A 13,111-nucleotide genomic window follows, 5' to 3' on the forward strand; every position below is an offset into this window, starting at 1 on the left:
CTCGCCATTAAAAATGTCATTTTTATATTTAATTGTTTCAACGTTGTCAAACGATCTAAAACTGACATTAGACGAGCTAGGTGAGGACTACACTCTAGTGGCGAATGAAAAGGTGCGCACAAATTATTGCAGCGACTCTATTGTGAAAACATTATCATGAGCGCTGCAGAGCGCAGTGGCAACCATTTGTTAAGTTATAAAATAAAATGCAAAGCATCGTCCATTATGACTTCAACCAATTCCAGGATACAACGGTGGGCAGTAGCGCGCTACTTGTTTAGTAGCGATGTCACATTTTCGTTAAAGTAGCTGCTGCAGTGGTGACGCTACTTTTTGTCCAATGTAGCGGAGAGGAGCAATATTTGCTTCAGTCTTACTTACGAATTACAGAAATCCCTTCTGAAGGTCCACCCCGACAGCTTAGTTGGGTGTCTGACTTTATCAACGAAGAAACCTCAAGATCAAGCGACACTGGTTCGACTCACTGGGTGTGCGCTTGAGCAACGCATTTCAAAATTAATTGCAGCATCTAGTGGATGAAATCATTTACAGACAACAACCGGAAACTTCACTTTGTTAAACTTAGTGACAGGGTTTGCGCCAGTGGTTCAAGCCTCTATGTACGAGTATGCGAAACTGCCAGGATTAAGTTTACAAGAGAGTAAACAGGGCAGTTGAGAATATAATTTGGGCCCAGTACCAATGAGGTCTTCGGCCCACAAATCAAGATACTTCTAAGAAAAATACCCCATATCTAAAGAATACGCGGTGTTTTTTCAAGTTTCCGGCTTCAATTTAAATTCATCTCGGGCCGGATCCAAAAGTTCTCCCTGGACTCCCCTGTCAACGCATCTGGTTGAAGAGGCTAGTGAATAAGACATTGAGATAACTAATCCGTAGTTGGACATTGCGATATCGCACAGTTCATATGAAAGGTTGAATGCCGTTGTTGGTAACTCAAAAAACTTCAAATAAACCAGTGCGGTAATAGCATGATGTGTTTCACAATAGGCTACAGAGACATGGTCGTTCGCAGATCACTTACTATTTGACAATGCACGATAAAAATATTGACAAAGAAGTCACGTAATTGAAAAACAAAAGCGTACGTAAAGAAGCGTTTTTACAAAGCACAGGACGATGTAAAGTGTGAATGATCCTTTTATGTGATGCCTCACGTTTACAACATCCCAGACAGCAAAATTCCTCGTTTTTATATTGACGCCGAGTCAATGTAAAAATGCGGTGTAGGTCATTAACACTGTAATTCCAAACTTTGGTGTAAAGCTATCTTAATGCAAAAATGAACATCGTCGAACTTTCTAGCAACATATAAGCTTGTTGAAAGTGTCACCTCAAACCCTGACCAAAATTATGTCACTTTACCGTCGGATAAATACTAAAGAAAAAGCGAAGAAACGGGTGAGACAAAGTGGTTAATTTACGTGGACTTCAACATCATGGCATTAACAGTGTTGATTCAACACTTATTCATTTTTGGCTCATGCAGCTGCTTTAGACACAGGTGGATTGACCAATGAAAAGTGAAAAACTTACTTTTAAGCTCAATGACAATGCGTGGTGTTTTCTAGACTCAAAGTATGGCTATTGGCTAGGTTTACAAATTAATTTCAAAACAGAATAATAAACTTCATGTTGTCGTTGAAAAAGAAAAATCCATGAGTGAAATCGTAAAAGATTGATGGTAGGTTTTTCGCAACTTTGTGTTTTCTCACCAAGGTCTTTATTGTGAAGGTTGTGCAAGAAAAAAGTGAAAGAAAAAAAAGGCTATCAAAGTTCTTCTTGGCTTTTCCGAACGCATCTTGCGACTTGCCGCCTAAATCTTGCCTTGTCTTCTCGAAAGTCTTTCTGCAATTTAATAAAGAAAGAAAACAGTGACAAAACATTGAGGTTTAGTTGAAAACCAAGAGCAAAAGTTAAAAGTTGGAGATTCTTTTTGTCCGACAATCCTACACAAAATTCATCCTTTTTCATTGATTCAACGTCTGCATACGCGTGAGACAAAGTGGTCATTCAACGTCTGCATACGTCGAATCAATGTAAAAAAGAAGATTTAAATGAACTATCAGTAAGCAGATCACAGGTTAACAATTTAAAGCCAATTTTCTGGTGCATTATATAACTAAAAGGTTGCTTTTAGGGAAAAGTTGGGTTACTGAGTTCAAAAATGGAGTCCGTTTTTTGTTTTTCAACAATTTATCAAAATAAAAGTTTTTATCAAACGAAGCATTTTGAGGAAGCATCAAATCAATGTCGCATATGAAATTTATATATTGACAGCATTATCCAAAAGATCAGTACTTTAACGCAGTGTTTCTTAAACAGGGGAATGGTTCACCCCAGGGTGAATAAAATTGTTGCAGGGGTGAACCAACCAAAAGGGGTGAATAAGGGTGAACCGTCAGAAATGGATGATAGCTTGCGAGCAGGGCGGATATTCCGGGTGCTCCACCTGTTCAGTGAACAGGTGAGAATTTCCAAAAACAAAATCCATTCTAAGTTTTTCATTTTTTAATCAAAACTAATCGTTTTTTATAAATTTCAATATTTTGTATTGTTTGATTCTTTTATAAATTTCAAAAACCTGACTGAAAACTAAAAAGAGAAATGCACTGAAATGTGTGAACTTATCGATGAGAGTGGCATTAGAAGGACTGATTCATCCGCGATTTGAAAAACTAGTTGCGAAAGTTCTGGAGCATCCTAGTCACTAGTAAACAATTTTCTGCAGTAAATCGACTACTGAACTGTTGTTTTTTTGCTGAAAATTGTAATAGTGAAGTTGTTTTGGACTGAGTGTATAAGTAGGCTCAGGGTTGGAAGTCGTTAGTCAAAAAGCAATGACTATTTCACTATTCGATAGTGTCCAAAAAAGCAATGACTTTCCGCTATCGATACTTAAAAAAAGCAATGATTAGCAATTACTAAAAATATTGTATTTGCGTATTTAAAGACCAGTGATGCCAGGTTGTTTTTTGAAAACAAGCAATTGAATCTAAAAAAACAAGCCCTAAGTAGGCAAATCAATACAAAAACAAGCCCAATAATTTGCAACTAATACCAATTAGCATAAACCACGAAGTTTAGCAGTTTCAAATTTTCAATACAACCTTTGCAGTCCATACATCACGTTTATTTCAAGAATGACATTTGTTTATGTCATTCCAAGCAATAATTATCTTGAAAAGAAGGGATACAATGTTGACTACAATAATAACCTCGCCATTTCACTATCAAAAACAAATTTAAAAAAAGTTTGACTGGCCAAAAAACACGCCCAAAAACAAGCAACCCGCACACTTAAAACAATACGCAAACTCGAAAAAAAAACAAGCCCAAACTTGCGGAAAAATAGTTAGGTTGACAACACTGTTAGCGACTCTCACTGGCATGGTTTTTCTGAACTGTGTTGCCGCAAAATTTTCCTTAATCTTTTAAAGTTCGAAAACTGGAAGGGGACTAGGTCGGATAGTAATCAGAAAGCTAAATCTCGTAAATTCGTTTTGACGACGAAGTAAGTGAACAACAAAAAATGATTCAGCAGTTCTCCTAAATGTCGATTAGTGAAAAACGAATAATGATTTCGTTGCTTGCATAATAAAGCAGTAAATAACGCGCATTCGATATTTATTTTTAAAAGGAATGGGTATAAGCATTCGATATTCAGAAAGCAACGAATAAAGCTATCGAATAGTGACAACTAGTCGTTACTTCCAACCCTGAGTAGGCTACAAAAATTTGGTGACTGTGTTTTGTAGCTTTATATCTCTGGACTCGAGAAATTGTAGATTGCAATGGTAAAACTTAGCTTGAGTTGATCTTAACAAAAATCGAAACAACCTAAGTCATTTTGTGCTGTTATATATAGACGAGATAGTTTTATCATATCATGAGACAAGGGTGAATGAAATCTGGAGATAGATGCTAGGGGTGAACAAAACTAAAAAGTTTAAGAAGCACTGCTTTAACGTATCAAAAAGCAAATGATTTTGACGGGGAAAAATTGTATGACCGAGACCAGTAACTTACAACTATTCAAATAATTTTACAACAAACTTACAGCAGCATCGACATTAGCGGGTGATTCATCGTTAGGATCGCAGAGCATACTGATCACGCTCACCTGGTGAAGACAATGCACCAAATTTTAGGAAAACCAAGAATCAATCCTTTTCCTCGATTTGAGAAGGTCTCTTCTCAGCCCTGGCAGTTATATATTTAAGGAGCCACTGAAGCAACTTAATTACTGAGATTAACAGACAATCGCTTTGTTCTTGCAATCCTAGTTTTACAAAGTAGCAACAAAATCACATTATAACCCAGTTTGTGACAACCTTTTAAAACGGAAAAGTGGTATTGTTTAATGAGCCGGAGATTAGAAGCAGCATACCGTGTATGAAGTGAGACATGTCCTTGTTGAACGCAGCAAGACATAATTAAGAATGTTCAATTACGTAACTATATAACTGAAACAAGGGATCTGAACGCTTTTTATTTTGCATGAGCATAATCTTACAGTCTGTTAATTTCCTATTTGTCCACAAGGACATCTTTCGAAGAATATTATACAACTTTGCCAGTGGGTTGAGTCATGGTGCAAGACAGCTGGATGATCAGACAGCTCTAGTATATGTTACTCAAGAGCATATTGACCATAGACCGATAATACAAAATTATGTGATATACCATATACACATAATTTTGATTACAGTGTGGTAACTTTTTGCTACGATTGTTAATTTGGTATCAAACTTATCTTACCATGATCGTCTCAACAGTGTGGACAGGCAGCCAGCGCTCAGATGCTGATTCATAACCATATTTGTCATCTCCTGGTTCATGTAATATGGAAATGCAGACAAAGCCGTCCTTGCCCACTGCGGTGCAGTACAAAGTTAAGTTAGCTTGAAGCTGCTGGAAATGCTGTTAAAGTTCCAAGCAAAATGGTTAAAAATTTACGTTTTACTTATTTAGAGGGTCCCGCAGCTAAATCGGGACTTTTGCATTTTTTTTGTAATTTTCCGATTTCAAGGATGAAAAAGGTAAAATTATCATTTTAACTTTATTAATGTAATCCTTACAGTCTATTTAACACAATTATTCAATATGATGGCCCTTTGCTTTGATAATTTTGGATATTCTCTGGCGAAACTGTGAACAAATTCTCTTCGCTTCACCGGTATCGAGATTTCGGAATGCTCTTCGAATGGCTGCTTTAACAGAGTTGAGGTTAGAGTGTGGAATCGAGTTAGGCTGTCCTTCAATCACGCTGAATAGCCAATAAGGGCAAACGTTCACATCTGGAGAGCTGCTAGGCCAAATGTCTTTCGGGACAAACATGGGAAGATTCTCCTTCAGATAAGTCTGGACTTTTTTTGCTCCATGCGCTGGCGCAGAGTCTTAAACAAGCATGACTTTGGTAGCATCGTACTTTCTACGAATCCAGGACAGCAAAATATAATTCAGCATCTTCGGATACTCTGTTGTACTGATTCTAAGTCTAGCTTTGATGAAATGAGGAGGCATCATCTTGCTATCACTTGCTACGGCTGCAAAAACCATCACAGAAGCAGGATTTTTGCTTTCTATCAGATGATTGGTCACAGGCAATAACTCATGTGTTCTGACGATATGCAATCTCGTCCACAATGAACTTTTTCTTATCAACAAAAATGCGAACATGTCCTCCTTTGTTCTTGAGAAGGATGAGGAGCTTTGGACATCTTTCAACCCTGGTTGATCTTGAGTGGACAGTGGACACTGTGAGGAGGTTGTGACTTGTTTTCACAGGTCTTCACTCTTCATTGACTGCTCTACTGATGGTTCTGTGACTGACATGGCGTCTTTTGGCCACTTTTGTCATTGACTGTGTTGGGTCTGCCTTTATCGATCTTTGAGAAGTTTTTGTTCGCTTTTGATCCTTTTGAGGGCTGTGAAGGTTCCAACTTTCCCCTTGGCATCAAACTTGGCCACAACTCAATAAACTGTCATCTTTGAGTAGCTAGCGCTCTTAATAATATCCGAAGTGTTCTCAGCACATCTCAATTGGCATATGGTCATCCGTTTCATTAATTCTGCATGTCTAAAGAAGTTTACGTGTAAACAGGGCTGCGATTTTTTCTTTCTTGTCGAACGACCAAAAATTCTGCGTTTGTTTGTCGAATAGTAATATGACGTCACAAGAGTCAGATAAGCGTTTGGCCGCGAGTTACCGCACAAGTTGTGTGGTATCAGAGTCACTTAAGTTTTTAATCGCACGCTGGTTGAGTGATTGCAAAGGAGTATCAAGCGCTAAGTGATGTACCTACGGACATGTATACAGCCCTCTAAATTAGCTTGTATCTACGACGGCAAAAACATTGCCGTCGCCAAATCAACAAACCTTGGATTACGGCGGCAATTGCCGTATGCTTTAACGTTTAATCAAACGAAATTTTATACGTTTCTTCATCGCGTGTCACACGGCGGTAGCCCAGAGCATCACGCAAGCTATTTTATGCGCTGACAATGCTCTTGTGAACTGTAAAAAGTTTGCAACCTTATAAATACCGGCTTATTATTACGCAAAAGTTGTTTTTTCATCGAATGCTTGTTGCTTACCGATGTCGTTGCGAATATAAATTATGGTGAAAGAAGATACAGTTAAAAAGTAGAATTTACCTGCTATAGATTATCAAACAGAAGGAAAGGTTAGCGGGTATTTTGCAATATTTGTAAAGAACTTTATGACGGAAACAAATTGGAATTAGAAAAGCTACGGGGTCAAGTTAAAAAAGTAATACGAAATTCGATAAATGGTTCTTGGGCAGTAAAGTAATGCTTCCGATCATACGGCATCGCGCGTTCATGAACGGGCAGTTTTGCGTCTTCAAGTATTCTAGTGACGACGCGACAGCCTCATCCTCCGATACAGCATCTGATAATTCCGATTCTGACAGCTAGTTCTTTATCAAACAGACTCGTGTTTGCTCGCAGTATCCTAATTGTGCCGAAATTATGTTAGTGTAAACGTAAATCGAGGCAATCATCTCGCAGTGAGCTATTAATTTGTTACCGGTACCTGGTTGAACAATTAACGTTATTTTATGATAATTCAATTCAACGTCGCTAGATGTCGAATTAATGTAAAACAAACGTAAATTTCTTCTTGGGCATTGATACGCAGGCATCAAAATTCGTTATTTTTGCATTGACTTCACGTCTGTAGACGTTGAATCAATGTAAAATGATGATTTTTGCTGTCTGGGTAGCCTACGCAATATAACCCTCCAGGAAATTTAAATCGATTTGTGCTGTTAACTTACTTTAAAGGTAACCCAAAATTAACTTACTTTTCCTCCCTGAGTTATTTGAGGTGAATTAACGTAACAGCGTGCGTATCGCTACTTTTGGTATTATTACATCACAACAAATCAAACAGTGCGGTCGTGATAGACTACTCTAGTATATTTTTCGCTGCTCGTTTTTTCGATTCAACATCTGCAGACGTTGAATCAATGTAAAAACGACGGGTTTTGCTAGCTAGGTTGTGTGCTTTTGTGAATGCAAGTGCAAAATCGCCCATTACGTAATCACAGAAACCCTTTTAGTGGAAGGAAGTCGAGTTGCAACCGTGTTTATCTGTCTACTATTCTTTATTCACATTGCAAAAAAATTCTCCATTCTTGGAACAACAAGTGCATAAGTCAGACATAAATACGAACTTGCATAGACGTTGACAAGTAAAAGTAGCCTACTTTGAAGAAAGTTGGAAACCCGTTGTGTCGAATAGCACGAAACGTGTGTGGCGAAATATTTGATGCCAGGCGTTAGAACTTCGATCAAAGCATTTTCCCGCCGTGTTCAAAATGTTTCTTTCCATAAAAATAGCGGCTTTTTTCATCTGTATTTCTGAACGTCTGGTCGGGAACTAGGCTGTTTTCTACATGTGAAAAACTTTCGTAGCAAGTATCCAACAATCATTTTACCAGAGCAATATTGTTAATTAGCTCAAACGGCGAAATACAAACTGGCATAGACGTTGACAACTCAACGTAGCCTAGGTTATTTCATCTATAAAAGAAACCCGTTGTGTCGAATAGCACGAAACGTGTGTTGCGAAATGTTTGATGCCAGGCGTTGGAACTTCGATCAAAGCATTCTACCGCAGGGTTCAAAATGGCGGCGCTGACGCCTTGGGAGTTTCTCGTGTGAATCGTCGCTTTTAGACCTTGCTTTGAAGTACCTGGCGAAGGAAAGTTTACGTAAGTTAGCACTCTTATGATTGCATCACGTGATGCTCCCCCCCCCCGATTGTTCCTCGACCTAACGATGTTTAGTCCTCTCTCAGTTTTTTTTCCTTTTTATTTTCCTTTTTTTTCGTTTTTTTTTTTTCGTAAGGCACGGCGTTTGTCGAATAGTGATGGCGTGTGTCGAGTGACCTCGTCACCGAAAAAGGCAAAAATCGCAGCCCTGCGTGTAAATATTACTATACAGCACTAACTTTTAGAATACCCTTTTAAGATTATCTGCAAAAAGTTTCATCTTGATTAGAGAAATAAAAAAGAAAATGATGCAAAAACAAAAAGCCCCAATTTAGCTGCGGAACCATGTATAATTTGTGTATGATTCAGTATAAGTGTATGATTCAGTATCATACCATTTGGATGCCACATCTCCGAGATAAATCGCAACTTTGGAGGCTTTTGTGGATAATCTTCAGGAAATGTGAGGTGGGCCTTAAAGTATCCTCCATCACTGTTAAGTGTTGACAAAAAAATAAGCCAGTTATAGCAACATAAAAACTAATTGCAAAGAGCTTTACACTTCTTAAACCTCACATTTACCAAAGCGGTAAAATCATGTAACAGGAACGGCAACCTTGGACAGGTGTCAATTCTTGCAAACTTTAATGACACACGCATTAACTAGATTGCAGTTTGTAATATGTGTGAGTGTGTTTTCCGATGCCAAGCTTATATATTTGTACACAAACCATGAAAATTAATTACATTGGTCAACAAATTTTAACTAAATCTTTTAACCAGAGATACAAGTAAACTTTTCGAGCGATCCCAAGTCTTTGCTCGTTTTTTCTCTATCACATCTGGAGAAAAAAGGTTTTGAAAATATTTGTATTTTAATATTTTAGGTATTTTTGGGTATTTTATGTATTTAGTTATATAAAAATACATTTTTAAAATGCAACTGGTAATTACAATTCATTGTGAAATCTGCTTTGTACAAGCTTGATGTTAAAATTGTCAAATTGCCTCACATTTGCATCAGTAATATAGGTCAAATTTAAACAACAAAAATTCAAATACCTTAAAAACCTACTGCGCTGGAGAAAAAATAAGGACATTTTTGGAAACAGTGTTAAATACACTTCAAAATTTGCCTAATTGGGTATCTGATTAAAAGTTGCTGTTGATCAGTGTAATATAAAATGTCAAGCACATTTTAGAAAAACTGATAACACTTACAACAGGGAATCAGCTGGGCCAATAATTAAGATATCCCATTTGTAGATGTTATTTTCATTAACTAATCCTGCACTGAACCCGTCAACTGGTTGCTTCTGCAGTTCTGTGAAAACATGGTACATGAAATTAAGTGATATCTTATGATATAACAAATGAAGCATGACGAGTGCCCGGTAGGTATGGGCAAGCTGCTCCACAACATTGATCTTGCTTGTTGTGTAGCCTTCTATGTTGAGCTGCAGAATGGTGGGGCGTTTGAACTTGTCCATTGCCCCTTGCAGCCGTGCCGTCCGGGTGGAGGCTCTTGGTTGACAAGTTTCGTTTGGCATCTGCTTGGGTGCAGATGTTACTCACAGGATGGGGCACGAGGAGCCACTTGTCGTCCATCCGTATGGGCGTTGGGCTTTTCCGCTCAACCATGCACCAATGGGGAATGGCCTCTTCCTCCTCCTGTAAATGTGGTGCCGAGGAACAGACCGCAGACCACATCATCAATGACTGCTCCACCTTCAAGCCACCTAACGGAGTGGAAGGTCTGCGTGTCATTGGGTGATGAAACCAAAGACTGGCTGCTCTCTAGTAGCCTTCCAGTGTAGTCCGGGAACATCGTGAATCTGGGGTGGTAACTGGTAAAAGGACAGACCCTCGGCCCCAGACACTCACACGACGACGACGATAACAAATGAAATGTAACAATTAATAGTTCTTATCTGTCATCTTAATTGTTAGCTGGCCAAGATGTAGGCAATAACCTCTGTTGTACTTAAGTATAAAATCGATTCTTAACACTTCAGAAACGAAAAAAAATGTTTAATGATGGTTGTTTTTTTAAATGAATCACTAAAACATGACAAGTAGTTTACCCCATTAAAGCATGAACTAAAACAAAGTATGAGAATTTGTGGAAAAAACTAAATACATAATTATCATATACATAGGCGCCGACTTTCATTTTTGCACGGGGTGGCGGATAGCACAATATGGCAACCTAAAAACTTTCAAACTGCATGTTTTTGTTTGATTTTTTCTAAGCGTGTTTCGTAGATGCAATTGTCTTTTCACACCTGATTTGTAGCTCGATAATTTACAAAGCAACTTTAAAACAAAGCACAGGAGGTATGTCGTGAATTTGATTGTTACGTTGCTGCTCTGACACTTAACATCTGGCAAAAGTATTTTTGCGAACAGCAGCTCTGTCAATCCAACTGTTAATCAACTGGTCAAGTTGTAACCGTGAAGCTTCAGCTTGATAAACATTTAAAATTAGGACGTGGTTCAATCGCTGAACTGCGTCATGGTAGATTGCAAATAGGTTAAAATTTTTCAAAAAAGATTTTTGAGGGAGGCAATGGAAAGATCGTATTTTATTGATTAATAAGTCCCATTGTAAAGTAAACCTAACAAATGTAACAATGACTTATGACAAGTAACAAATAAAACGATCGGAACAACAACAAGGAAAAAACTCGTAGCCACGTGTTGCGTAATCTTCACGTAGCTTGCTTGATGTTACGCGAGTATCATGCTTGTGACAAAAACAATCATTTTCTTCACAATACTGTATTGGTTCACCTCTTGCTTTACGTTGACTTGAAGCGAAAACCAATGATCAAAAAAAGATTTAAACGTCCGTTCAAATTACATTTATTTGCAGTAAGTAATGTAACCTAAACGGGGTGGCTGCCACCCCGCCACAGCGGTTACGGGGTGGCGTGGCCACCCCGTAAGTCGGCGCCAGTGATCATATATAGATTGCTCGCAAGTGGCTTACTAGTAATAAACGACAAAAATAAACGAAATTAGAAGTTTGTTTATTACTATCAATCTTGAAAATATTTACTTACCTGCAAGTTGTTTTCGCAAGAGCAAAACTGATTGAGAGGCGGCCATGTATTTTAACACTGTTGTGTTGTGGTGCACTGATGCTTTTTACAACAATTTAACAAAGCAAAGAAAAAATGATGCAAACCTAGACTAAATTAGTGGTGCTTGAAGGAAAAAACTTTGAGCAATTATTTTTCACAGCACTACAGGTCCTTCAAAAAAGTTAAAAACAGAGATTGTTTTTCAAAATTCCTTGATTATTTAGGAAGTGGCTATTTTTCCACACTTAATGCCATGGTTACAATCCGGTGTTGCCAGAGTTAGGATTAAAGTTAGGAAGGGTTGAGGTAAGGGTAAGAGTTAGGAATAAGATTAGGGTTTTGATCTTTCTCCAGGACTAAAAAAATGTCCAAAATGTCATACAAGGTTTTGTTTTCAACAGGTTTAAACTTCTCTCAAATTTGGGCAGAATTCCTTATCTGGCAACACTATTGAGGCTATTACTACACTATATGTAGTGTAAATATAGCGACAGCCAATTATTTAACACCTGGCAAAAAAATGTCAAGATTAAGTGCAAATGGTTTAGAGCCTAGGCTACCATTATTCATCAAAGAAGTTGAACAAGTCAAATAAACTACCGGTATATTATATATTATACCGGTACAGTTTTACAAAACATCTGACTATGGACTAGTCAACAAAAAGTAAAACCTTTAACCTGAAGTTCTATGTTAATGTTTATTGATCTCAAGGACAATTTTAAGTTTTAAAGAATCACTTTGATACATTTTACTAACTAAAATATGGTAGCCTACTAAATTAACTAATTTACTAAAATTCATAATTAAAATCTTAGTTCTTGATGACTACACTTTGCGCAAATTTTTTTTCTATTTTTGGACTACTTTAAAGTTAGTTGTTAGTGGTTATTGCATGGAAAATTTTATAAAACATCTGGCAACACAATTAAGCAAACAAGTGAAATATTAAGTATATTTCAACAATTACTTTTTTAATCACTAAAAAAATATGAAAAAAAAATTTTTGTATGTGTCTCAGGTAAGTCATAGGCTACAGTACTGTAGTAGGCTACCGTACTCAGTTTATCAAGGCCACTGATGACATTTTACAAATACAGTCCGCCTAGTTTAGCTGCTTGTGCTATGTTTAGGCCTATTATTTGCAAAAAAAAATTCATCACTCAACCATAAACTAGCCCACACTTGTGTGATTTCATTTTTTTTAGTCTAGCCTATTATGGCTATAACAACCAGGCCCGGATTTAGGGGGGGGGCAGAGGGGGCAGTTGCCCCGGGCCCCCCGACTTTTGAAGGGCCCCCCTATGTGGAAAAAAATATGAGTTTGTGTTATTTTTTTCCTTTTGGCCTTTAAAGTTTCTGCAAAATCCTGTGCAGTACTGGACTGATGCTACTGTAGACGTAGAGACGGTTTTTCGCGCCGTAGGCGCAAAAAATTTTTTGCACGGGGGCCCCCCGATCTAAAAGTGCCCCGGGCCCCTCATCAGCTAAATCCGGCCCTAATAACAACTAAAAATTTTGAGCATACTTTGTTTCCAGTTTTATGCCAGTGCTTTGTTTGTGTGCCTATATCCTAGCTTGCTTATATCAGTGTTATCACATGTGTTACAATTACATAGTATTATACAGTAGAATTCGCCTATAGTGACTTTGGCTATAGTGACACTTCGCCTATAGTGACACCTGTTGCAAAGTCCCGTTTGCATACGCAACAGTTGAGTAGAATTCGGCTATAGTGACACTTTTCCCTTCAGGTGTCAC

At 37.8% G+C, this 13,111-nt stretch overlaps 1 protein-coding gene across 1 annotated transcript; it reads right to left on the reverse strand.

Moving 5' to 3' along the window:
* Positions 1-47: 47 nt before the first annotated feature.
* On the reverse strand, positions 48-11,516 carry LOC145787199 (ubiquitin-conjugating enzyme E2 G1-like). Its single transcript, XM_082598924.1, has 6 exons — positions 11,330-11,516; positions 9,486-9,588; positions 8,660-8,757; positions 4,783-4,898; positions 4,082-4,144; positions 48-1,869 (listed from the first exon to the last, which is right to left on the reverse strand). The coding sequence occupies exons 1-6, from the start codon at positions 11,373-11,375 to the stop codon at positions 1,792-1,794; spliced, it is 504 nt and encodes a 167-aa protein (XP_082455050.1). The 5' UTR covers positions 11,376-11,516; the 3' UTR covers positions 48-1,791.
* Positions 11,517-13,111: the final 1,595 nt, after the last annotated feature.

Source organism: Aplidium turbinatum, chromosome 2 (assembly GCF_918807975.1).
Source record: "Aplidium turbinatum chromosome 2, kaAplTurb1.1, whole genome shotgun sequence".
NCBI classification, from domain to species: domain Eukaryota; kingdom Metazoa; phylum Chordata; class Ascidiacea; order Aplousobranchia; family Polyclinidae; genus Aplidium; species Aplidium turbinatum.